Here is a 26732-nt window from a genome sequence, read left to right on the forward strand (position 1 = left end):
CTTTTTTTCTTATCTGCATAAAAATTACTGCGAGCTCGCAGGCTGATACCTGTGGTAAGTGGATGTTTCACATTTTGTATTTCTCTGCTATCTTATCTGCCTGTTTATCCAACCATGTAGTCCAGTGTGTCTTCCAGAACATTCTTATTCATAGCGGCATTATTGACTGTTGTCAGGATTGAGACTTGGGGGCTGTGGGCAGTGATGAAAGGTGAAACTTCAAACACGTATCTTTAAGATATCCAGCTACCTGATTTGCCGCTCTGCTGGAAAGAATGTTTGTCCATCATGGTTATTTTGAAATTAATTCTTTGATTTTTAGGAGAGAAAATATGACTGGAGCTGAGAATTAATCTGAAATTCTGTTTTTCTTAAAATGGAGTTCTAATTAATGCCAGAACTTTTGATTTATGTAGTTTCCCCATATGGAGTCTTTTAAAATAATTTCTGTAATCCCTGGGATAAAGCTCTGGTGGGGGATTATATCTGATTCATGATGGTGGAGTAAGGGAAGAACAGGAGGAGAGACAGAGCTTAGAGATTTGTCTTTGCTATTTACAGATCTTGGGCAAGCCCTTTAACCTTTGAAAGCCTCAACTCCCCCTGCTTTAGATTGTGGGCAGGGTTTTGAAGCTCTTCAGAAGATGTAACGAAAAAATCCAGCTTCTTTCGGGTGCTGGGAACTACACTAGAGAAAACGAGTGACTCAGTCGTAGTATTTTTCCTTGAAAGGTCGTCTATGAGCTTTGGAAATTAAATAGTTTTTAGAGAATGCTTAGTAACTGAGACTAGCTCTGTATCCTATGGCAAGTCCAGTACTGAGTGTATTGGCCAAATACATCCAGTTGTGGTTTGAAGTGTGGAATTTTGCAGTGGAATCAGCTTGTGGACGTGAGCTGACTGATACAGCGGTGGGGGATAATGTTTGCTCTTGGAATTAGCCTGAGTCATCCCATAGAATATTGCTTCCACCAGTCTCTACCTGTGTGCAGCTCTCATTACCATCCCCATCATCATGCTGCATTTTGAGGGCAGTCATGCCATGATGTCTCCAAGGGCAGCATTTTCCTCTCCCCTCTCATGGGGATCTGCTTGAGGAGCACCCACCACAGAATCATACAACGGTTTGGGTTGGAAGGGATCTTCAAAGTTCCTCTAGTCCAGCCCCCCTGCAATGAGCAGGGACATCTTCAACAATCTGACGTCCTGTCCTCGTGAGGCCTCCTCCTTGCCTTGTGAAGTTCTTCTCGTGTTTGTCTTCGTGCTCTTTGGTGGTGGTGGTGAGCATCTCGTGACCATCTCCTGCCCGCTCAGACTGGTTTGGACGTGCCAGCTTCTGCCCTGGTGTCATTCAAAACCACCATATGCCATTTCCACCATTTTCTTATGGTGCCATTGTGAGAATCGTCGCCTTTTGCATTTAAAATGTTATGAATGAAGGCCGTTTACATTTTTGCCTTTAACAACGTATTTGAAGTATGGAAGAGTTGATAAGCTCGTGAACTAATCCAGAGCTCTGTGTTAGTAATTAAAAAATGCGTGGTGCCAGTTTTTGTCAAAGCTGAAGGTCAATGTATTAAGAAAATGTAGTACTAATTTCCCCTCTCCTGCTTCTTTTGTGAAAATTGAAATCTGTATGTTTTTTACAAATATCAGTTTTTATAAGAATTTTGCTTTCTTTGCTCAGTAAAAATAAAATTATAAAACATTGTAATCTTAATTCTTCCTTACGTTAGGGATGAGGAAAAATGAAATTCCAGGTGCAAACCAATGGACAATATCACAGCAATAAAAATATTTTCACTGGAGGTTTCTATAATGTACAGGAGAGTTAGTTTCTCTGGCCTGGTACGATCTGAAGCTTTTTGCATTTGATAGAATAATGAGGAACACAGCCAGTGGGTTTCTAACCTTAGGGAGTGCGCAGCTATCTAGGATTTGAGGGTTTGAATCATGTTAGAATAGATATTTAATTATTCATGTGAGTGGCACCGCTCCATCAGAGCAGCGGAGCGCTCCTCAGCCTGGGCTGTCCACGAGCAGGTCCAGTGTTGGTGGGAAGCATCTTCTTGCCGTGGTGGGTGCTGCTGAGGCTTCTCCAAACGCCGGGTGAACCATCCGGTAGTCAAGTGCCCTGGTGAATCACACCTTTAGAACACAAACATCAAAAAGTCCTATTTTAACTCAGGTAAATGATTGTAAGTACTAAGCCACAGAGCTTACAATATTTGTTTTCAGGTGTCAATCTGTTGGTTTTCCTACAGCGATCTGTAAATGCTTGTACCGAACCTAGGTGAACATTTACAATTGTTAATCACTTTGCGTTGGGTATTTGCCAATCGGGTAATTCAGTTAACGAACTTAAAATGACTTGGGCTTTTAAAAAAAAATTAAAAAATCTCAGCATGTTTAGCAGTGTTGGTATATACCTACAGACCCCTGCAACGTGACCCCAACTCCCACTGTGCCCGGATCCACCTCAAGCAGTGGATAACTATCAAACTCCAACTCTCTTTCTGACACCGGCATTTTAATGAGTCTTTAAAATATGCTCTGTCCTCAATGAAGACAAACCTTGATTCTAAAACATTAGCGTGTTAACAGACTTCTGCCATCGTGGCACCCTTTTTAATGTAGGGACAATAGTGTCTGTCCAAATTCACCACTTGTAAGGAAAATCTGTCCTGGTGGTGTGATTTGCTTGGTATTGCTTATGCAGAATACTTGTTTGCAAACAGGGCAGATTCTGTTTTTCAATGTTTTGTTGTTGTGCAGTACTTCAAAGAGTTGCCTTGTATCATTTCATGTACCACTTAATCATAAAAAAACTCCTTGAATAAACATTGTGGGAGCCTCAGAAGAGCGTTAATGGTATTCTGCTGCAGCGGTAGCCAGAAGGTCGGGATCTAAAATTAATATATTTCTGAATAATTCCAATTTTGTATCAAGGTTGATTTTTCATGGTTACTACTCAAAGTATCATGCTAATTTATGGCTGTTACATATTTTTCCTGTGAAAACAAGGAGGGCTGTTCCGTTTTCCTCACAGATATAGGCATGCTATCTAAACATTTCTGCATTAGAAATAACTAAACATGTTGGTAGATTCTTGGACTCATCTCAAATGTGTGCAGAAACTCTATAAAATTAAGAAAAACTTTATTTTGAAAGGAATCTACTATAGATTTTTAGGTGAGATTCATTAACTTTTATTGATATCATCAATAGATGCATCTGAAAGCATTTTGAAAGAATATTCAAGTAATTTATTTCTTTAAGGAAGACATCATGTATTAGCTGAGTTCCAATACACTTTTATTCATCTTTGGACAACAGCTGAATATAATTATCTTTGGATTAATCAGTTTTTGAAGTCTTTTTCAGTGATATGTATAGTGAGGATTAAGAGAGAGATTACTAAAGCATTAACATTTTTTCTCGTTGTTTTTAAGAAGGAATCCTTGCCTTAAGTCAACTACAAAATGATTTCCTTGTAAGAAACTGTTGAACAACCTAAAAAAATAAAATCACCTATAGCAGGTTTTATGTGTCCTCGGGCTTGAGAGAGATGTACAAGCAGTGAGGTCCTATTTTGGTCATGCATCTTCTTTTCTAACTTTCTTTCCTTGTTACATGGTAAAGCAGAGTTGTCTTTTTCTTTCCCCATAACAAATGTTGAAGTTCCTTTTCTCCGTGTTCTGTTAGATGAGCAGCAATAAAGGAGAGGAATAACATCCTTTCTCACATCTTCCGCTACCATTTTTCACTGGGGAATAGTTTTGTTTTTCTTGTGCTCATTTTTCATGGGTATTAACTTGCTCCATAGTGTTCTCCAGTTTGACCTTTATTTTATGTTTTGCTTTGGATTTCGTCAGTGTGATGATACAATTTAAATGCAGTTCTGTAAGGTTATTTTAACTGAATGTTTGAGTAGCTATGTGCCTCTGTAATTAATGAAATTAACTTGATCTGGAGCTTGGAAAGACCGTCCTGTGTATGATTTCATAATTAAAAAAAAATAATATGTCCTACTGAACAGATCTCAGATCACAGTTCATTTGCTTTTGGCTTTAGGGAACCAGAGTGCAGCTGCACCCTGAATTCCTGCTGCCGAAGGGTTCCTTCCAAACATCTTGTTATATCAAAAAATGATGTGTGACATAGTGCCAGCTCTGGGAGTCACAAGCCAACCTTCTCCTATAGGAATCTGATTTGGAGTCACGATCGCTTCTTTTTCTTGCCTGCCTACAGTAGTCCTGGTTTAGTGCTGGACTGAACTGCATCAGACAATATGGATATTGTTAAGTAGCTCTGTAATAATGTCTCCATTACTTTCACACCTTCAGTGTTTCTTGTCTGGGTTGGCTTTTTGTTTTGTTGGTTGGGGTTTTTTTTGTGGTCTTGTTTTGTTTGGGGGTGGAGGGGAATTGTTTTGTTTGGTTGGTTTTGGTTTTGTGAGGGTTTTTTCCCCTCATTTCGAATTTATTGGAGAGGCTGAAGACTAAAGGGTTGAGAACAGCTTAGTCTGTGCTCTATGTTGAGAACAGTTACACTTGAGTCAATAACACAGGTGCAGGTGTGATCTGTTCACTACTGCACTGCTCCTTCTGGTATTGATACGTGTCCCTTTGTGGAAGCTGTTCAGCGAGTCTGTTTTCACTTTGTCTTTATTTTATGTACTTAACAGAAAGAAGTTCTGCTTATCTAAGGCATTTTTGCTAGCACGCGTGCATCCGCGGTTGTGCATGAGAAGGACCAAGCTTGCCGCCTTCATTATACTTGGCAAAAGTGTCTATTACAGATCAGTTTTTATTATAGCTGTCCGAGAGTCCTGCTCTTTGTATATCTGGGAAATACCACCCCCTAAATGACACAGTGTACTCAAGCAAAAACTCTGTATATGTGAGTCCTAAAACCCATAAAGGCAGAAACAATCTGTCATTTGAGACCTCAGCCAAGGCTGATTTTTTTTTTTTAAAGGTCCGTTGGACTTTATTTTGAGATGTAGCTGATTGTAAGAGTGAGTCTTAGCCCTTGTCTATAATTCATCGCTTGTGACAAGTGGAAGAGAAAAAGATCTGCTTTGGGTGAGGTTTGCCCATGGGTCTAGCCAAAACCTAGATGGAGCCAGCCAAGATGGTTAGCAAAAGGCAATATTTGAGCTGGGTCGTAAACCTTGAAAAGGCAGTCATAAATCATAATTAAGGTTTTCGTTTCCTCGGTGGTGTAACTCCTCAGAGATGGAGACTGAAACTGTTTACCAAAGCCCATTTTTTTGTCTTAGGAAAAGTGTTTAGGAAACCTGATCCGGGGTTTATTAAGCATATCTATGGGAGACAAAAGAGGGAATTGTTGGTTTCCAAGCAGCAAGCAGCATTGACAGGCTGACTGGTGTGGTCAGAAAGGATATTTAATTTCAAAGGATAAACTACAGGATTCATTTTTAAAAAATTTTTTTTATCTGAAGTTAAGCTTATCTGGTATGCCTTATCTAATTTAACTTATGAGAATTGTAAACTCAGCTATGTTAAGAAAACAATTTATTTTGTTTTAATTCCATTTTCTCTTCGTTTTAATAAATCTTGCTTTTGTTAGGATTACTTTTTTGTGGGTAATTTCACACAGATGTCTTCAAAGAGTAAAGAAAAATCCATAACTTTTAAAGAGAATAGCTGAAGAGGGGGGAACCCTTGGAAGGGTTTTACATTCCTTTGTGGTCCTACTGGAGGGATTTGGATTAAAGTGTTGTGTCAGGAAGTTGTCTTGCTGCAGTTGGCAACCATAAGAGACAACGCAAAAACTGAAGCAAAGATAAAGAGTTAATGTTTTCAGCCTATAAAATTTAAATTTTAAAATTTTCAAAGCCCTATAAAGTGTAGGACTACTATGCTGAAGGGAGTAGAAGGTCCTGTCTACGAAATGGCAGGGAGTGAGGTGGGGATGTATTCTATTTGTTTTGGACATGAAATATTTAAAATAAATTTGTTTTGAGATATATAGTAATATGAAATATGATGAGAAATTATCAATTTGTCTTGGTTTCTCCTTCTTTTCCAGCTTCGTAAAACAAGATCAAGAAATTAGATATTTAAGAGTAGCTTGTAATTTTATAAGGTATAAATAGTGGTTTTAGACAGCGTACATTTAGCCTGTGGAGTTCACCATGGAGGTCATATAGTTAAATATAGTGGTTCAATTTTCAAAAAGGCTAATAACAGTGGCAGCAAAGCGTGCTTAGAGAAGGGTAATCAAATCTCATGATTTAAGACATAAGCGCATTACCTGTGAGCATCTGGAAACACCTCGTCCCTCTCTGTCACCTGCAAAGCCTTCTGCAATTAGTAGGGTTCATTGTGGGTATTTGTTGCATCTAATTTTCGTGAAGCATGGCCACTAGTAGTTGTTAGGGATAGGACACAGACTTCTGTTTGTCATCACATTGTACTAAACCCTTGCACACAACGTTGCCCTGCTTTTCTGTGCTGCTGTGTTGAATGACACCAGCACGGTCTGAAACAAAAGAACCTGGTGATGTGGTCCTAGCTGCAAAAGCACAAAATTGCCTGATCCACCATCAAACAGAAGTGAATGTGAACGGGTTTTACACGTTACTTTGGGATTTAATTTGACTGTTTATTTTGAAAGTCGGTTGTTACAGTTAATGCAAAAAAAAAATCTCTGAATTTATAATCAGTAGTAAGATAAGAACTGAATGCATGGAAGTAGGCAATTTCTGATAAAAAATGGAATAGTATTTTATATCTGATTTTTGCTTTAATTTTTTATTTCTGAAGTTTGGTCTAAATAGCAACTGCTGAAGTGAAAATATTTTATTTAAATGCAATGAGGAGTATAAACAGATTTGAATGAAATACAAGTTCCTCCTTTCTAAGTAAAACCTATCCGAAGGAATTTAGATACTGTTGCTTCTTATTTAGCAGGTTAGGAAAGAGTAACGTGTTCTAACAGATAGAAGAACATGCCGTTAATCCTTAATAAATCACAGAAAGCGACAAAGACGGCTTCCGAGGCTGAAGGTTTGAATTATCGTGTCAGCTGGATCCTAAATGTTTTGAACGGCTTTTCCGGCAGCCTCTCCAAAGGGGAGGCCGGGGAGGGCCTGGGGGCTCCTCGCCGGCCCACGGGCTGTAATTCCACGTACAGCAGCTCCGGGACAGGACGTTGTACCCGTCGTTTCAACGTTTTTCTCATTTATTTTACATTCCAGTTTAGAACTTCCGTAAAAGTCAAGGTCACATTGAAGGGGCTCTTGTGAAGGGAGGCATTTATTTTTAATTGTTGAAGACAGAGACATCAGTGTTGAAAATTTCCGCTACTTATAGTTGCAGCTTTTTTTTTTTTTTTTTTTAATTGCACATCTTACATTGTTTGGAGGTAGCTGCATCTAGAAATCAAACTCGGAGCAACCGAATAAATCTGATTAGCTGAATGCTGAGAAAGTTGGGAGGGTGAGATGATGGTTCCAGGAGAGACACGGTTGTGAGCTTGAAGGCTCAAAGTTATAAAAAGGGATGAAAAAAAAGGTAGTTTCATTTTAAATGAAGGTACCACTGATCTGAAATAAACAGAACGCCTTGTGACCTAGGTGACAAGGTCAGCAAAATTTAGCTTCCTGAAGTAAGGAAGGATATTAATTTTCTTTCTTAGCTCAATTTCTACTTGATCAAGGTACTGTTATAAAATACCGAAGAAAGTTCTGCAGTTAGGCTTTTGCAGTTTCGTTTTGTCTGGCTAGATAGCCACATTTATAGAAAACATGCTTCTTGCAAGAAAAATGAAAAAGTGTCTTGCACTGCAATTTTTTCTTAATTAAGGACTCGATCTGTCAAGAAAAAAATAATTCAAAATACACATTATTCACATTTAAAATTAGAATATATATCAGACATTGCCATTAATCACCATTTTACTAGAATTGCAATGATATTACTAGGGTTATAATTGAAATTCCTCTTTCTTTTATTTTTGAGGAAAAATACGCAGTTACTGAAGCCTTTCTCAATGAAAAACACAACTGCATTTCTTGACTTTAAATAGATGGGGTAAAAAAGATATCTTCAGCTATTCAAATATGTCCATATGGAAACTGAAAACATATAGATGACATTTTTCATCCAAAAAAGGCAAATAGCAGAAAAAAAAAAAAAAGGTGGCTAGAGGCCTTAGCTGAGATGTAGGAAATTCAGTTTCTAGTAGGACTTTAAACTAGGTAATTGTAAGGGCTGGTTAAAAAGGGTGTCCTGAGTGGAGTGCTTGTGATTTAACTCCAGCCATATGGTCACCCTAATCTCACTTCATCTTCCACTGAGAGAAATGGTTCATTTTAGGGTTTAATTCATCTGACCTATTTGCGATGTCTGCTTCACAACAAGATGGATTGTTGCACTGAGGAGATTGTGTCAGGTATGAAGGGAGCGTGGAGTGATTAGCTCAGAAGTAGATGTCTGCATTTAATCCAGTTTTTCCAATCTCTCTCACCTCTTGGAGGTTGCATTAACAAAATAACAGACTTCCTATAATACACTGGCTGTATAGCTGGAGCTTCTGCAGTGTTCACCTGTGATGCTGGCCACTCCAGATGAGGTGAAGGGATCTGAGACACGTTTCTACATACGTGTTTCCACAAACCATTTTGGTACCAGTAAAACAACATTTTTCGCAGGGGAGGGCTTTTTTAAAAAAGTTTTCTGCTCAATGTTCATTTCCACTCTACTGTGACTGACTCCTTCACTGAAAGGATCATGAAAGAGTTGGACTAGAAGGAGGACGTAAGCATTCAGCAGCCTTGCCAAATGCAGAATAAACATTTCTTGATGTGGGGAGCTGAAGTTTCAAATGTCCTCCTCTGAGCGGCCATGCTATGGAAAGAATATCGGTTTGTTTGTCAGCGTTATTTCCTGTTCTCGAGTTGCTTAATATGCTCTTGTTTTTGCAACACGGCACACAGGGAAGATCATTCTTGTTCTAGTGGCTTTACTCTTTCTTTACATCAGAAATCTGCTTTTTGCAGAAAACTAAAACCCCAACAAACACGCAGTTATGGGTTGAAAATGCCTAGCTGAATGTTTCTGCAGATTAAGGTGAAAAATGGTTTTGTCTTTAAAGAAGGTTTGCCTGTTTCCTTCTTTCCTGGCTCTAACTAGCAGGAGACACTGCCGGGCAAAAGAGAACTTTAATAAAGCTTACGCTTTTTCTTTTGAAAACCAGACTTTCCGCCTTCCCAGCACATTTTGGGGGTAAATCACTGCTTTCTTCTCCAAACAGGTTAGTTAACTTTTGTTGGCCACATTTTTTTCCCAAGTAATTATGCTTTAGGGGCCCTGTGTTACAACTTCTGCCTTGAATTGTTTTTATAGAGCAACTGGCAGTGCTGCTGAATGGGGTTTCGTGGTGCTTTCCATTCTCTGTTCTCTCCTCAAATGCTTACACTTTCGTGAAGTGCTGCCTGTTTGGCTGTTACCTGCCATAGATAAACACTATGTGTTGTCACATGTTGGACTTTTTGCCTAAGACTGAATTTATTTTTCTGTCTGAAAAGTGCTAGTTGGAAAGTACAGTAGTTCTTTAACCTGTATGAAAAAGTCGAAAGACTATTTGTAATGCAATTATTAAGTATATTCAAACCAGGAAGCACGAAGAAGGGGAAGAGAAATGGAAGTACAAATGTACTGCCTTTTCTTTTTTTATTTCTGTCATCCTCTCATGTTATTATGTGGATCCTGAGCCAGATGGCTACTGGCTATAAGATGTATGTGGATTCACAGGATTTTAACTCCTCTGTTGGTTTCCCATCTGTCATAAACTCCAAAGCTGCAATCCAGAGACTGACATGAATGTCAGTGTGTCTTCTTTAGCACACCGAAATGGTTACACTCGAAAGCCGCAGAAGGATCAGGAGCCACAGAACGGTGTCTGTTTTAACAACTGGGGAGTAAAATTTCTTGTGGTCAGTTTAAACTAGTGCTTTGAACCACAGGTGACCACTGTGGTGGCAGCAGCCTCAGACAGACATTGCCTGAAAAGTCTCCCCAGAAGGAGGGTTATTTTTTACTGATGTTGGAGCTCAGCGAAGGTTGTAAACCCACAGTTGTCTCTGGTAGGAAATCTCATCTTTAAAAATAAAATAGCAGACTACCTTCAACAGAAAGAGGTAGTAAAAGTTAAAATCTCTCAGCACTGGAAAAATAGATGTAAACAGCTACAAACAAACAAACAAACCAACCTACAGTCTGTCTTTGCTTTAAAATGACCAGTCCAGCATTCCCTAGGTTTTTCCCTCAGCATATGTCTTCACTTGGACAGACACATTCTGTTTCATTTAATGGAGGTGAAAAGAGTGGAAAACATCTCAGATTTCATGGTATACGGTACAACAAGGCGTTGGTCACTTTGTGGGCACCTCCTGGGGCCTTGGCATCACTGAAGCAAGGAACCTTGCTCCTCAGAGTAAAAGCAGCTCTCATAGTCTTGCTTTATGTTATGTCATACTCAAGAAAGTAGAATGAAAAATTAAATTAAACCTTTCTGAAACAGGCGTGAACAAGTGAAATAGAAATAGGGGCTGAGGAGAGTCTAAGCCATTTTAGAATTAATTTTAGCAAGTAAGTGTATCTAAAAGAAATACATACATAAGCCTGTCAGGAAATCACTGTTATGAAGTCTTCCCAAATTTAGACTTGGTTTTCTTAATTAGTGGATTTGACTTATGTGAGAATAAAAGTTACACCCCTGTGAGAAAATAACCACTTTCCTAAGGAACAGCTGTCTGAAATCAAGCAATCTGTTAATTCAGCTTCAAAAACTCTTGTCATGAACAAACTAATCTCTCGGTTTCCACTTTGGGCTCAGTTTTGCAGGACAAGTTGCAGGTAAGAGGATCTTGAAGTGTTAGACGGTGCTTCAGGTGGTTTCCAGTCCTTGGTGCAGCAGCCCAGAGTTAAAGGCCTCATTCAGCATCAGGCGTCACAGCTGGAGTCGTTCTGGGCAGGTGCTTCAGCAGCACAGTGGAATCCAGGTCTTCTGCCTATGTTGAAAGAACATGACGTGACAAGATATTGATTGGAAAGGCCGCCAGAACTCTCGGATTGTATTTTATTTCCTCTCCTGCAGAATATTATATTGCGAAGCCAAGCTTCGAGTCAACAGGCTTGCCCTTTGTTGTGACACCATATTGTTGTGATACTCTTGCAGTTTGGCCTTCTTTGGGTTAGGCAGAGAAGATTCTTGCAGAAATCACGAGAGGGGGCTGTATTTCATGAATGGCATTTTCTGAAATTTATGTTAGGTTGATGGTAGGATTAGTTAATTTTGCTGGGTTTTATCTTCTGTCGGTAGCCACAGGGCTGGCGCGCTGTTCAGTCATGTCCTGCGCTTCCATGAGTTTCCAGCACCCTGTAGGGCTGTCAGAACTCGGGCTCATTCATCTGCATTCAGGGTAAAGGAGTAAAATAAAGAAACCAGCCAAATGTTGGCAGTAGACTAAGTTAAATAATCTGAAAAATGAAATCCTGCTTCCGCTGACAAAATTATTAGTTCTGTGTTTCTGTGTCTGAAGGAAATGGCTGACAACAGCATGGTCCTGCTGCCTGCAATAAACCTCAGCCCCAGATAACGACACAGCAGGAAGAGCTCTTGAGTGCTCAGGAAGTAATTTCCTCCCTAAAGGGCCTTTGTAATCTGCTCTATGTCATCGCCATCATCATCAGTGCTTGAAGAAACAGGTTTCAGGTGCACCTGCCAGAGGAGAGGCAGAACATAATATTTCAAGTGAGAAGTATCGTAACCTGGCAGAGCTGCAGAGAGCTCCTTTGTCTCTCTGGCCTGTAGCTCTAGCATGTGCCAGGGATGGGCATATGAATGTATCCGCGAACCACTGGTCAAAGTAATAAGTTTCCCATAGGAGGAATACTGAGCAGATATAAAATGCAAGAATCATTCTGATGCTAGATGGATTTTCAGTATCAAAAAGTGCATCATTCAATTCACCCACAACTACTCCTGGAAAAGCCTTGAGAATAATTCTCCGTGTTAAAAAATAAAGACATGTTGTAAGTTGGCTTCAGGTGAGAGATGAGAAGTAAGAGTTGGAAGCATCTGAAAGTTATAGGTAGTAGGAAATGTACCAGAAGAGATCACACTGGAGATCCCACCAAGATCTTTAAAAGAAACAGCTCAACGAATGTGAGACTGCAATCCAAGGTAGCAGGTATGCTTGAGGGGAAGAAACTCTGTGCCAGAAAAGCCCATTTGCCAACCTCCCCCAAACCATCAGCCGTACCAAGAGCTGGTTAGAAAACGAAGTGATATATTCCGCCCGTCCTCACTCCTGTGTCTTTTAAACAACTTACAGGAAGGAAATGCTAACCTGCAATGGTAGGGCAAAGTTTTATTCATGTCAGCTGGTATCAGGTTTGCTGAGAACCTGGTGTTATCTAAGTAATGGCAACTTATCGCCTGACCTATTTCTTTGGAATTTTTTAAAATATTTTTTTTGCATTTAAAGTTTCTCTTTGTAAAGTTTGTGGTTTGAAACTTACTTTTATCATTTTTCCAGTTTTTATTTATAAACTTCTGCAGCAAAGATAAAACGAAAAGGGTCATGATTATACTCAGCTGTTTTCCACTTCAAGATTTGTTTAGTTTTGAATCCTGTTGTTTATTACTGTACACTGGTTTTCATGAAAACTGCTGTTCTCGCATGTCTGTAAACTGTCCTCTAGGCAAGCGCCGTCCTTGCGCAGACATGAACGTCTGGGGGGAGAGCTGAGTGCGATCTGAAGTAAGAAAGTGCAAACAAAATTACTTACCTGCTTTTGAGGTATAAAAAGCCCCTGAAATGTCAATGGAAAGAAAAACAAAATCAAAAAGAACCTTCAAAGGGGATGGGGATTAAGGCTTCACTAAGGAGTGATGATAGACTTGGTTTGGGGCAGGATGAGAGGAAAGCTTTCTTGGAATGTGTGTAATTAGTGAGTTTGGGTACTGCCTATGAAGAAGACAGCATACCCTCCAAATACACTTCAGAGTATACTGTTAAGACTGATGTCTATGCCCAGCCTAGGAAATACATTCTCTAAACAACAGAGAGAAGAAAATAAGTGAGGTGAGGACTTGGGGAAGGGCTTCCAGTTCTACAATATACTATTCTTCCTGTTGCTCTTGTTTTGATGAACTGTCCCACAGCTGGGGGAGCATTGCATGAAACTTTCAGGTCCATTATTTCTGACATTCGCCTTGAATTTCAGAGGCAGGATCTAAAGCTCAGTTTTTACAATTTGATCCTTTCCCTGCCTTAAAGTTTCTTTTGATTAATGCTGTAGAAGCCGGTAAGCTTTGGCAGTGTTTATCTTTGGCTCATCTTACCTGCATTACAGATCTATGTATTTTAACTCTGTAAGTTCTGAGCCTGTTTCTGAAAGTTTCCAAGGGTGAGCCCAGACATTTTGGGCTTCAAGGAGCCGCGGTTTGGAAACCTTAGTTGGTTCAGAATTGCACTTCTTTTCTTTATATAGTATCGGCTTTCCCTGAGGTGACTGCTGACAAGAAAAAGTCTCTGGGCTAACATTGCTCGTGGTCTGACTTCTGGAGGAAAGTGGTCACGCCTGCATAACACACTGACTTTCAAATAATTCAACATCTGAGCAGTTTTAGAAGTTGTGTAGTTGTGCTTTTATTTATAGAGAGGGAGAGGCCAAAGAGAATACCTTTGAAAGAAACAAGTTCAGGCAGTCTTTGTTTTTGTTAAGGGGCAACACAAATTGATTCAGCTGCCTTTTGTCAATAAAAATGCAGCCTGGTGGAGGAATAGTTTTTACAAACATCTAAGGTTCAAGCCCTGTTGCTGGCAGCAGAATCACAATTTGTACTTTAAAGATGCTGTCAGTGGTGTGTGGTTCAGAGAAAGAGAAGAAATAAATTCAGAATCTCACGTTACATTGCAAAAAAGTCAACATCAACTCCTTATTTTACTATATACCTTCAATAATCTGCAATGAATTTACATTTTTTCATGATTTGGCTCTTTTCCAAATAATCCTAGTTATTTGACCTGGAAAATGTATCTCTTTTTCTTATTTTTTAGTACGAAACTGACTCTATGTGGAATTATGTTCCCTGCTAATATACCATGAAAAATCATTTATTTATTTATGTCATCATACCTTATTTATTATACCTTACTTACTGATGGAGATATGTATTGCATCAGTTCAGCTGAGTCTTACAGAATAACCAAGCCCCTTAACTTTCCGAACAGAAAGGAAGATGATGATCAAAAGCTTGCTTTCGGAGAAAGAGTTACTCTTCTCATTAACATTTCTTAGCATTTTCAAAAATGTCTTCCACCTCTCGCTTTTATTAGAGTTGCAGAATCAAAGTGGCATCTATTTATCATCCAAACGGAAATTCCAGCCCTCACCGTCAGCCTTCTTTGGCCATGATTTTTCCATTTTTATGACCAAGCGAGCGTTGGAGCCTGTCAGGATGCATAGCTGCGTTAATCATCTCGGCTCCCTACAGCCAAGCCGGTGGACGAGAAATGTCTATTTGCTAAGGGCTCGTCTACATGGGGAAATATCTCAGGCTGCTCATTAGGTGTTAACTCCCTCTGCGGAGTCTCCTCGAGCATCTTCCCATGGTTTAGCTTTAGGCTGCTTTGGAAAGTATGGAATTTGGTAGTGGGTGTAGTTAAACCCCAGAAAGCCTGTATGAGCGTGCAGCAGGGGTTCAGAACATGATCCCGTCTCCACGTGTCACTTAATCTTCTGTAACTGACCCTCTTCATGCTCTTGGTCTGTGGCAAATGGAAGGTAAAACGTGTTAGTTCAAGCCTCTTAAGGCATGTGTGTGTGACTTGCTTGTGTGTCCATGCGTCTGTGTGTTCATACAGGGGAGCCAGAGCATTGCTAGTAGCAATTTGGGTGCTAGTATTATTTTTGATAAATCCCCAAATAAGCAAATCTGAAGAGAACTCATTATTTTTCAGCCATGGTAGGGGACAAGAAATGTGTAGGATGATCTTCTACACCTTGTATGAGCCATCCATTATTTAGTGATGTTGAAGTTGGTCGTGTTGGACCATCTTTTGTATAGAAAATTTCTTCAAACAAAGATGAGTAGTCTTCTGGAGATGAACAACTTAAAGGCTGCTTAATACTAGTGTATCATCATCCTGGAAATAAGGGGCTTTGTTACTATGGCAGCTAAATCTTATCTTCTTGGGAAAGGTACATCACTTCACAAGAACTGTATTTTTAAAGCAAATTATACCAGTGTTATTTCCATTGTGGAAACTCTTTATTTAGTGTAGCTTAATTTCATTAACTAAGCCTTAGCCAAACCACGCTAAACTGTTTTTAATTGATATTGCCTTCATTCAGAAGTTTGCTAAATGCGTCAACAGTGTATGCATTTCCAGTGGTGGTATTTTCTCACGTAACTAAAACTTGTGCGGTTCTGGATATTCCTGTGCAACTGTTAATTTTGTTATAAAACAAAATAGAAACAAAAAAAAAATCTCCATTTCATACCTATTAAAAATCGAAATATTAAGGAAAATACTGTCTATTTTAAAAGATTAATGTGGAACCTGTACACATGAAAAACTGTGTTGAGACAAATCTTTCGTAGAAACTGTATTATGTGCTTCAGCTTCCTTAGCACATGGAATAAAACATGATGACCAAGAAAAAAGTAGTCACGTGAAGGAAGTTGGTGTAGCTACATTGCTAGTAACAGGTTTAGCTCTTTGCTTTCAGCCCTTTCAACTATATTACTTTCTTTGGCACTTGTACCCTTCTCTTTTCCAAACTTACTTTGCCAGATAAAGTTTTATTCAGTGATTTCTGCCAGACGGGAACAAAGGATAATTTCCTTCCAATTTTTAGGGTGGCATTTGCTATTGTCTGTGAAATTCCAGACTGGGGTTGGCTGGAGGGCTGGTAGAATACAGGATTACATTTCAGTCCTGTACATATATTTCTATTAGGTAGCGAACAAAACCACCTTGACAGCCTTTTTTTAGGGTGTATGGCTATTATTCTGTTTTTCTCAGCAGCTGTTGTTGATGCATCATCTCAGGTTTTGTTAAACTCTGTTTACACTGACACTTTCTTAGAAAGTCTCTTTTGGGACGGAGTGTCAACGTTTGTGTCAAGTTCTCTCTAGCGGAGTGAGTTAATCAAACAAGAATGTCCAGGTTTGGTTTTAAAAGAAAAAGAGAGTTCTGTTATTCGTACACTGATGATTCAGAATGCCTGAGCTTATAATTCAAGTATCACATGCCTTAGCCTCAGTGAAGGACCTGTTATTAATAATTTTGAATGAAATACAATACAAATTAAGTAAATGCAATGTCAGGGATTAAAGTAGAGCTTACATATATGTGTAGTAAAAGTATTCCTGGGGCCTTTAATTCCGTACTGCCCTTGGATCTGATTTCTCCAGTGGCTCACTGCCATCTTGGAATGGCACAAGGTAGTAGCAAAAGCTTGCTTGTATTCTGCGTACTGAAGTTGGAAAAAAAATAAATTGCAGAGGGAAAGCAGCAGAACACTACAGTTTTGTATTCATGTAGTCTTGCTTTCTGTCTGTACTGCGTGCTACGGAGCTATGCAGAGCCTCACTCAAAAAGTTGCACGATGTCAAGGTTACAAACCTCGCAATCGGGAAGTGCAAAAGGTGGGGTTGTGCATAACAGCAAAATTATTTCATTTGCACATGTGAATTATTTAGGATAATTAGGCTAGTAGACTGTGTGCACCTTAATCTAACAGTGAAATGAAAAGATTTTTGTTAGGAATGACACACATTCAACATCCAAAAATCTTCTGTAGTTTAATAACTTCCAAAATGACAGCATTACAGCATAAACTCATCTCTTAATACAAAAAAGGCACACTGAAGAATTTGGTAACTTTTATTAATCTGTGGTCTGATTTTCTGAGTTCAGCTTAATTAACAAAGACATTTTGCCTATTTTAGCCACATGGCTTTGTTGCATCTTTTCAGTATCACTAATGTTATTGAACGCCTCCCTATGTTTTTAATTGTGAGCATATGGAAGAGTAGTCAGCAGTTGAAAGTTTACTCCAAAACCCTGGAAAGTCAGCAGAAAGGCATTTGTTGACTTGAGTGGATTGGGATTCAGTCCAGAATAAATACCTAATGATACCAAAATCCTTGCTTATTCTTAAACATTTGAAAATGAGTTTGTATGCAAAATCTGTATTTCTGATAACCTGCAGTCTTGAAAAACAGGGTCTCCTACTACCAGATGCCCAGATAATCCTTAGGTTATACTGGTAATATTGCATGCTCCAAGAGGCAAATGAATTGTTAGCAAAATATGGGATTATTCTTGCCAAAAGCTTTGTCCTCACACTTACAGCTACTCCCCACACTTCTGGATTGTTGGATCTGGAAGGCAGACTTGAAGTTAAACTTTCTCTTGTTTTTGCCCCCATGCGTGACCTTCACTGCTGCTCAGTCTAAACATTTGCACGTGCACTTTCCATATGTAAAAATAGGGTAGTTGTCACTTTTGCTCTCAGTTGTTCTAGGAGGAGAAGACTAAAGAGTTTACCCTCCCGCTGAACTGGTGACGAAAGATATGTTTTAGCAGCAGTTTAAATTGTAAACTGTAAACTCGCAGAACTTCAGAGTACAACAAAGACCGGTATAAAGTCCAGGGAGCCAAACTCTGCATTAATTCCTAAATTTGTAATCTGGATTTTAATAGGAAGCTCTTATTTAATACAAGAACAAAGCACTAAACATTTGGAACTACTGGTACTGCTTATATATACAGTTTTATGCTTACTATAAAAAGTTAAACTTTAAGATAAATACTAGAGTCCATATTATAATGTGCATATAAATATGAAGCTAAGTCTGTGTCCAAGTTTCCTAACCGCCCAAACTCAGCCAGTCTCACAGCATGGAAGCCACAAAAACTAGGACTGAGCCTAGCTTCTGCCTCCTGTTAAGCCTGAAATCTTTTCACCATGTAGTGTGGAAGAAATAATAGAAGCCCCAGGGATGTGGGACTGAAAGGCAGAAACTAGCAGCTGAGCAGTGGCAAGGATCAACTTCTTAAACTATCTTTCCATTGCAATTAAGTGCATACCAAATCTCAGCCAAATGGTGGCTAATAGCAGGGGTGAAGTTTAACCTGTTCGACTCTGTGCTGAAAGGGCCGAGCACCACAGGTAGCCTCATTCACTGCCAAGTATGAAGGGAAGATGTAACAAGCTACTACTTGTCAGCTCTTAATTAGCAGCTCCCATGAGAGCAGCAGCACCCAACTGCAAACACCGTCTGCTTCAGTGCAAAGTCCAATTCATCAGCTAAATTTTCAGAAGCATCCTATTTTGCTTGGATGATAGTATTTAACAGCTAAAGCATGGCAAGGTTTGACTACCTTTCAGTTGTTTGTCTGTAGGGACAGTTTCTAGCTAAACTTAGTACTGGACAGTATCTGCTAAATTGGATGCAAACAGCAGGTCAGGAGGTTCCTTGGGCTAAATCCCTAGACATGCAAGATATTTTTTGTTTATTTTGTTTTGACTTGCAGTGCAGATTTCCATATCCACTGCTATTGCAACAGACAGCTGTAGAGCATTTGATTTGGCCAAGTGTGTGCCTGCGGACTAGTAGTAGCCTTGCTGTTTTGACAGTAAGCCTGGTTTGCCGCTGCGGTAACATTGCCACCACATGGCAACGCACGCTTTGCTGTAGGCTCTGGGAAGATAAGCCGTGCTGTGTGTATTCACAAGATAAAGCGCCGTTTGTTAAGCGTGCTTGTTCACCGTTCCTCTTCCTGCGTAATATTAACTCTCGGGGAAAGTTGCGTACAATAAAGTGGTGTATTTTTTGAAATGTTGTACATCGGACATTCAAGAGGGATTTATAATACATAGTAAAACCTTACTCAGATTGCACTGAGGAACAGCTAGAGAGTTGAAAATTGAGAAGATAAATTATTTGCTTTGGGCCCTGTGTGGGTGAGCATGTGATGGAAGTGTGTGAGCTGGCATGTCAGTCACACAAAACTTCCTTTATTAGGAGAATCCTTCTTATATTCTGCAGGTCCCATGGATGTCTACAAAACCTAAGACACATCCTGCTGGATTTTTTCCTTGGATTTTTAGCCATCTTCTGTTTGCCAGTCTTTCTCTAAGAAGCTGCATCCTACCATAAACCTGCTAGCAGAATGTGACAGGAATGGCGTGAAGCAAATAATTTTGTATGGACAGGGAAAATCATAGCTAAACAAGCATGGTGGCCAGCAAATCACAAGTGGGAAGTTGGTGTTTACTTCAGCTTTTAGTTTTTCTTTCCAGGATGTTGAAATGAATGCTATAAAGAAAGAGGGTAATGAGACACGTCTTCAAGCATTTATATGTAAATACACATTTCAGTATTGTGGTTTTAAAGAGCCTCTGGAGTTCTAACATCTTTAAAACACTGCACGGATGAATCAGTCTCTTTTGGTATTTAACCTCTAAGCCATAGATTCTTACACATGCTCACACACACTGGATGTTTATGCTTGTTCTCTCGTGTGTGTGTCTTTGCACCCACATATAAGCAAATAATCAGGAGTGATAAATATAAATTTAAGAATCTAATATGTCTCCCATTAAACTTTCAACTATTGTTTGCATGAAAAAGTTGTGCATGTTGAAGCACTGTGAGCATTTTCTGTTGCTTGGGAGTAGCACTCCAAAGCATTTTATGAACTATTAACAGTCTGATACAAATTATTTTTAGGATTTTATAATAATTTAGAAAACTGCTTACATTTTTGCAGGAATGCAGGGAGTAGACTACTGTGGTTAGTTTTACCATGGAGGAAGAGTGACTGCAATGAACAGCAAGAAATATGCCACAAACTTTTAATCTTTTTCTTTAATGCAAAAAGGCTCTATATTTCTTCTACACCACTCAATTAAAAGATTAAAATAATGCTAAAGTGGTCTGGGAATCGTGGAAAAAAAATCTATTTTTGTGTTTTCGGAAGTGTGGTGTATACGAACTGCTGTTTCAATGGTGCAGCGTCAACTCTTTAACAAAAGTGCCCTTAAATAGTAAACCAAAGCTATAAAAATGAAGTGTATATTCTTCGGAGGCAGAACACCTGCTAAAATTATTGTATCCTACAAAATTGTGTGATTGCTGTGTCACATGTGCATGAATTGTTACCGCTTTTATTTCCAAACAAGCAGGAGGGAAGAGCTTGGCCGTGCCTGTGTGAGCAATGGTGGGGAGCAGGGTCCAGCGCAGGGGGACCAGTTTGGGTGGGCATCTACACCAGCTGCGCTTTGGGGGGGTTACTTCAGACCAGGTCCCGCCTGATCCCTTGGAGTGACCTCCCTGTAGCGGCTGTGGCCTGGGAGGTGTGTGCCTGTCCCACAGGTTGGGGTTAGTCATAGCATCATAGGATCATTCTGGTTTGAAGAGACCCTCAGGATCATCGAGTCCAACCATAACCTAACTGTGGCACTAAAGTGTGTCCCTAAGAACCTCGTCTATGCGCCTTTTAAACCCCTCCAGTGACGGTGACTCCACCGCTTCCCTGGGCAGCCATGGCACAGGGCGTAGCATTTGCATGCTCCAAGCCCATGAAGCGTGGTAAGGATGGGGCAAAGGGATGGTCAGGAGATTCAGCGTCCAGCGCAGAGCCACGAAGATGCTGAAGGGAGTGGAGCATCTCCCTTATGAGGAAAGGTTGAGGGAGCTGGGGCTCTTGAGCTTGGAGAAGAGGAGACTGAGGGGTGACTTCATTAATGTTTATAAATACATAAAGGGTGAGTGTCACGAGGATGGAGCCAGGCTCTTCTCGGTGACAACCAATGGTAGGACAAGGGGCAATGGGTTCAAACCGGAACACAAGAGGTTCCACTTAAATATGGGAAGAAACTTCTTCACGGTGAGGGTGACGTAGCCCTGGAACAGGCTGCCCAGGGGGGTTGTGGAGTCTCCTTCTCTGCAGACATTCAAACCCGCCTGGACACCTTCCTGTGTAACCTCATCTGGGTGTTCCTGCTCCGGCGGGGGGATTGGACTAGATGATCTTTCGAGGTCCCTTCCAATCCCTGACATTCTGTGATTCTGTGATTCATTCCGAAGGAAACGGGGAGCCCGTAAGGCCTTTGCCAGAGACGCCTTTGGGTGCCCGCTGGCGGCCATCTGAGGTGCAGCTCTGCAACCACAGGGCTTCAGGAACCCGTAATTACAGCTTCACTCTCCCTGTCTCGAACATGGACTTTTTCTCCCTCTCTGGAGAAACAAGAGGGAATTCCCGGCCCCAGAGGTCAGCCTTTGCTCCAGCTGCACAGCAGGGCCCGTGCTGAGGTGGCAGATGGGTTCCCCAGGGCGCTGCCCTGTGCCCTTGGGCCCGGGCGTCCCAGGGGTGTGAGAGAAAACCAGCTCTTTCCTGCGCCAGGCACGCCGATCGCAGCTTTCACGCGGGCAGCCATATGCCAGGCTGCCGGAAATAACGGTCGTTTTTAAAGTACTCGGGATAACAGGACCCACTTCGTTTATTACAAAATAAACTGAGAACTGGTGTGTTGGTTCACCCTGTTACAGGGTTGAGAAGGATGAGTGTTTCCTCCTTGATCCTCGCATGTGGACACGGTTCTGTGTAAGAGGCTTGGTGTGCAGCCTGTCGACTGCTATATTGGCTGACAGCTTTTAAAGCATATACTTTGTAAAGAGGTAGAATAGAAAGAACAATATCCCTTTTAGTCAGTTTTGCATTAGGAATGGAGTTTTATGCTAATATAGTAGGGTTGTAAAGATTGTTGCGTTAGTGTCTAATCCCTCTTTGTATTTTATGGGTCTGTTTTCCTTAAAAGTTAAATTCTACAAATAATCATATGTTTATAATTTTTTACTTGTAACGTCCCCATGTTCTGTGGAGTGAAGGCGAAGGAGCTCACAGGGGTGCAAGGTCTCTCCCCACTATTCCCGACAGGGACGTTCTTTCTCTGAACCGTTCTTAGGTGATGCTATCTACTGCTGTCACTCTCAGCTGTATGTCTGTCATATTCCCCCTTATCCTTCCCTCAAAAATGTATTCTTGGGCTTTATTTTCTGAAAGATCCATCCAGTTGCCCTTGCTTTAAATCCCAGTGGGAAGAGATTTCTAAAGCAGAAATGTGGGGTCAATTTATGACCACCCCGTGTCCCCACCAGTGCCGCCCTGCTCTGCCCTTCCCTGCTATCTCCAGCAGCCAGAGGTGCCTCACGCAGGAGATACGATTGCACATATCACTTCACATCATCTTTTTTTCTTTTTTTTTTTTTTTTAAAGGGGCTACGTAATGTTAAGTACAATGCTCTTAAATGATTTCTTCTTTATAACAGAACGTTGCACTTTGTTTCATGACAGCTGTAGAGTGAGCAAGAGTTGCTGAGCTTATACCAGGTCTGAAACGTGAAAGTCCTCTTAGACATGTACCTCTAGGTCCTATGGACTTGGAAATTGCATTGCTGTGACTGATGGAGTGCTTGAATCTGTTGAATGTTTGTGAATTTGAGAGGAGGGATGCCTTTAATACTTAAATTCCCATCTTTAACATTGCACAGATGGTGTAGTGTTTTTGCATTTTTTATATTATTTTGGGTTACCGAAACTAATATTCTGCTGGTTACAAGTATCCGCGTGCATACCACAGAGTTCATTTTGAGGACAGAGCTCTAAAATCATAAACCTTGGCAGCAGTCATAAATCAGTCATTTTTTTCATTGAGAAAGTGATGGCACTGGAAGAAAGTTATTTAGTGATCAAAATGCATCGTTAAGCTTTTAAAAAGGGATTCTGTGCCTGTAGGAGAGCTGTAGGCAATTTATGGCTTATCTGTACTCATTGCCTTGAGCTTTTGGAAAATTTGTAAACAAAGCCAGATTGCTCATTATGTTCCCATTCAGGGTTGGTTAGATGGGTAGATGCCATCAGAAGCACTTTGGTCCTGTTGGGTTTTAGTATATTACAGGAAATGGAATTGCTCCAAAATATTTCTTTAAATATTTATCATCCATGAAAATATACTTACAGTTTCTGCTCATGTAATTGATTTTTTGAATAATTTTAAATAATAAAAATATGAAAGTAGTACTCTGAGAGCTATATTGTATCCAGATTTTTCTGTGTGTCAGAGTTCATGCTTACACCATGTGATGTCTTCAAGCACTGCTCACCCTTTTTAAGGTTTTGGGCAGTGCAGGAGGCTGGGAAAGCTTCAGGCTGGGGTAGCTGCTGCTTTTTACCAAATTTTAGGGAACTGAGATGTGAACTAAGTGACTTTTTGTAACCAGTTTGATAAGCTGTTTGCTATTGATATGGTAATTTTTACTGCCTGCCTTTTGTCTTCTGTATAGATTATGTGATGTGAAAGGGGTTCTTGTAAGCTACTTTTTTTTTGCTTTTTACTGCTCTTTAAGCATAAGAAAATGCGCTGCTATATACAGATTTAACTGCTATAGGTTAACACAATTTTCCTTGTAATCATATTTATTGCAATATGATCATAATGTTGTCCATTTCATAATTCATGATTAACTTTTTGGTGTATTTTTTTTTTATTTATTGGCTGCAGCTGACCAAGTAAACAGGTCATGGCACGCTTAACGAAGAGACGACAGGCAGATACAAAGGCTATCCAGCATCTTTGGGCAGCTATAGAAATAATCCGGAACCAGAAGCAAATTGCTAACATTGACCGTATTACAAAGTAAGTGATCTGTTCCAAAAAAAGTCTTGATGAGGGGGAAGGTTGATGCTATTAAAAGCCCTGGGAAACAGAGACAGTAAATGTTGTGAGAGACTGTGAAACAGTTACATGCACTTCTGTGTTACTAATTATCTAATTATAAAAAAACTTATGGAACTGAGCACCTGAAGATCCTAAAGTGAGGTTTAAGCTGTTGAATTGAGATCTTACTCACTCTGCGTTTGTTTTGTATAGGCATTTTTAGGAAACATGCAATATTTATAGTACTTGAACTAAGTTTAGCATATCAGGGTTATGCTCACTTGGTAGCTTGGTCAAAATACACGAAGTGGATGTAACAGTTAAGGAGAAAAGGGCAATAAAATCTCTAAATAATCTAATTCTTCAGGAAAATGTGATAGGCCAGGGGGGAACTCTTTTCTAGAAGGCAAAGTTAAACCTGAAGTGTAGGTAGCTCAAATAAGCCATATTTCCTGAGATGAGCATAGGATGCTTTTAAAGAACAAATGAAATTATTACCACTTATGCCTAATGCTATTGTTAATATTAAAATATTCTTCAAAATATATTAGGTGCAGTATACATGGGGAAATATATATTCTTTGTTCTGTGGAGCTTGCAATGTGTGAAAAGGTCTACAATATTAAATTACCTTTTAAGATAACTTGGAGTAGTCACTGTAATAAAAACCGAGGGAGGTTTTGTGCCCCTCTCTGCTTTGTCTGCATTTCCAGGCCAGCATGTACGTCACATTTGTCAAAGTAATCAATATGAATAATTTAAAAGAGCAAAAGTAACCATTTGGCAACTATTCAGTTGCCAGAACCAATGTGAACTGATAATGAGGCCAGAGACCACTAAGGGAGAGAGTTATAAACAATGCAGTTGCTAACGAAGTGAACAGCATTGTAACATGGTCCACTGACAAAATTTGTAAGGTCTGGGGCAGAAGTGACAGGCAAAACTGGCTTCGTAAGTGGAAGATTTGTAACAGTTCAGGTTCTCCAAACATAGCGAACAATAAACAGGAAAAGAAATTATGTCCCCAATGAATTTGTGTGTACCTGACTCGTACATTGAAGAAAAATGCACTATTAAACCGAAAAGCACCTTCCCGTAGATAGAGAGTTCCAAGCAGGCTTGAGAGGGAGATTGTAATTTCATTTTTGAGGTTTGTGATGGGCTGACCCTGGCTGGACACCAGGTGCTCACCAAGCAGGTTTGACTTGGAGAAGATTAATTTAATTTGTTGCAAATCAAATCTGAGTAGGATAATGAAGAAATAAAAACTAAATCTTAAAATACCTTTCCCCCACCTCCCTTCTTCCCAGGCTCAACTTTACTCCCAAATTCTCTACTCCCTCCCCCCCAGCAGCACAGGGCTGTGAGGAATGGGGGTTGTGGTCAGTTCATCACACATTGTCTCTGCAGCTCCTTCCTCCTCAAGGGGAGGACTCCTCACACTCTTCCCCTGATCCATCATGGGGTCCCTCCCACGGGAGACAGACCTTCACAAGCTTCCTCAATGCGAGTCCTTCCCACAGCCTACCGTTCTTATGGACTGCTCTAGCCTGGGTCCCTTCCATGGGGTGAAGTCCTTCAGGCATCCCCCTGCTCCGGCATGGGGTCCTCCCTGGGCTGCAGGTGGAGATCTGCTCCATTGTGCACCTCCCTGGGCTGCAGGTGGAGATCTGCTCCATTGTGCACCTCCCTGGGCTGCAGGTGGAGATCTGCTCCATTGTGCACCTCCCTGGGCTGCAGGTGGAGATCTGCTCCATTGTGCACCTCCCTGGGCTGCAGGTGGAGATCTGCTCTGTTGTGCACCTCCCTGGGCTGCAGGTGGAGATCTGCTCCACCATGGACTTCCCTGGGCTGCAGGTGGAGATCTGCTCCACCATGGACCTCCCTGGGCTGCAGGTGGAGATCTGCTCCATTGTGCACCTCCCTGGGCTGCAGGTGAAGATCTGCTCCACCATGGACCTCCCTGGGCTGCAGGTGGAGATCTGCTCCATCGTGCATCTCCATGGGCTGCAGAGGAATCTCTGTTCCGGTGCCTGGAGCACCTCCTCCCCTCCTTCACTGGCCTTGGTGTCTGCAGAGTTGTTTCTCTCACATGTTCTCACTCCTCTCTTCTGACTGATGCTGGTGCTGTGCAGGTTTTTTCCCCTTAAATACTTTATCCCAGCGGTGCTGCCATCGTCACTGCAGGGCTCGGCCTTGGCCAGCAGCAGGTCCATCTTGGAGCTGGCTTGAACTGGTTCCATCGGACATGGGGGAAGCTTCTAGCAGCTTCTCACAGAACCTACCCCTGTAGTACCTCTGCTACCAAAACCTTGCTGTGTAAACCAAATACAAGTTTGCACTTGAGTTTAAGAATCCTTTAAAGTGCATATATTTGCATCATGTCACCAAGGAGACAAGTGGGTAAACTAGAGCTATATACTTTCCATTTTAACATTTCTAATTATTTACTCCAGTCCCTATATTAGCTGAGTTTGTTAGCTGTTTATGGTCTTTTTATATGTAATACAGGTAGACAGGCACGTCAAGCTGGGGCTTCATCCCACTCTATGAGATGCCTGTTTTAAGATAGTGCGAATAACATTTAGCTGTGTAAAGTTAGGTAAGACAAATCCTATTGTTACAAACAAGGTTGAGAAAACAAGCAATTAAATACTAGAAAAAAGAAATACTGCTCTTGGTAACTGAAGAGTAGTTTCATTTTTTTAAAAACGGTCTAGATCCACATTGCATGACTCATCTCTAATCAGAAGGAAAAATAGGTGACCAAACAGAAATCCAAGCAGACTTGGTACTTTGAGAAAGATGTGCAAGGTGTTAATGGTGAAGAGTAATCTAAAAACTGCTTGGACATTGTAAATACTCCACATGCACATCAGTGACAAAAGTGATCTAGTTTCTATTAGATGATATTTTGACGGTGATAACTTCTGACAAGGAAAAGATAAAGAT

The 26732-nt window shown here is 40.5% G+C and overlaps 1 protein-coding gene across 4 annotated transcripts in view; it reads left to right on the forward strand.

The window, feature by feature from the left end:
* ZMYND11 (zinc finger MYND-type containing 11) overlaps positions 1–26732 on the forward strand; it is a 107576-nt gene that overhangs the window by 22225 nt on the left and 58619 nt on the right. For all 4 annotated transcript variants that reach the window (XM_065629015.1, XM_065629017.1, XM_065629016.1 and 1 more), the window contains exon 2: positions 23625–23759. In XM_065629015.1, the coding sequence (XP_065485087.1) occupies positions 23644–23759 (116 nt within the window). In that variant the 5' untranslated portion in view covers positions 23625–23643. The remainder of the gene's footprint in view (positions 1–23624; positions 23760–26732) is intronic.

This window comes from Caloenas nicobarica, chromosome 2 (assembly GCF_036013445.1).
Source record: "Caloenas nicobarica isolate bCalNic1 chromosome 2, bCalNic1.hap1, whole genome shotgun sequence".
Lineage (NCBI taxonomy): Eukaryota > Metazoa > Chordata > Aves > Columbiformes > Columbidae > Caloenas > Caloenas nicobarica.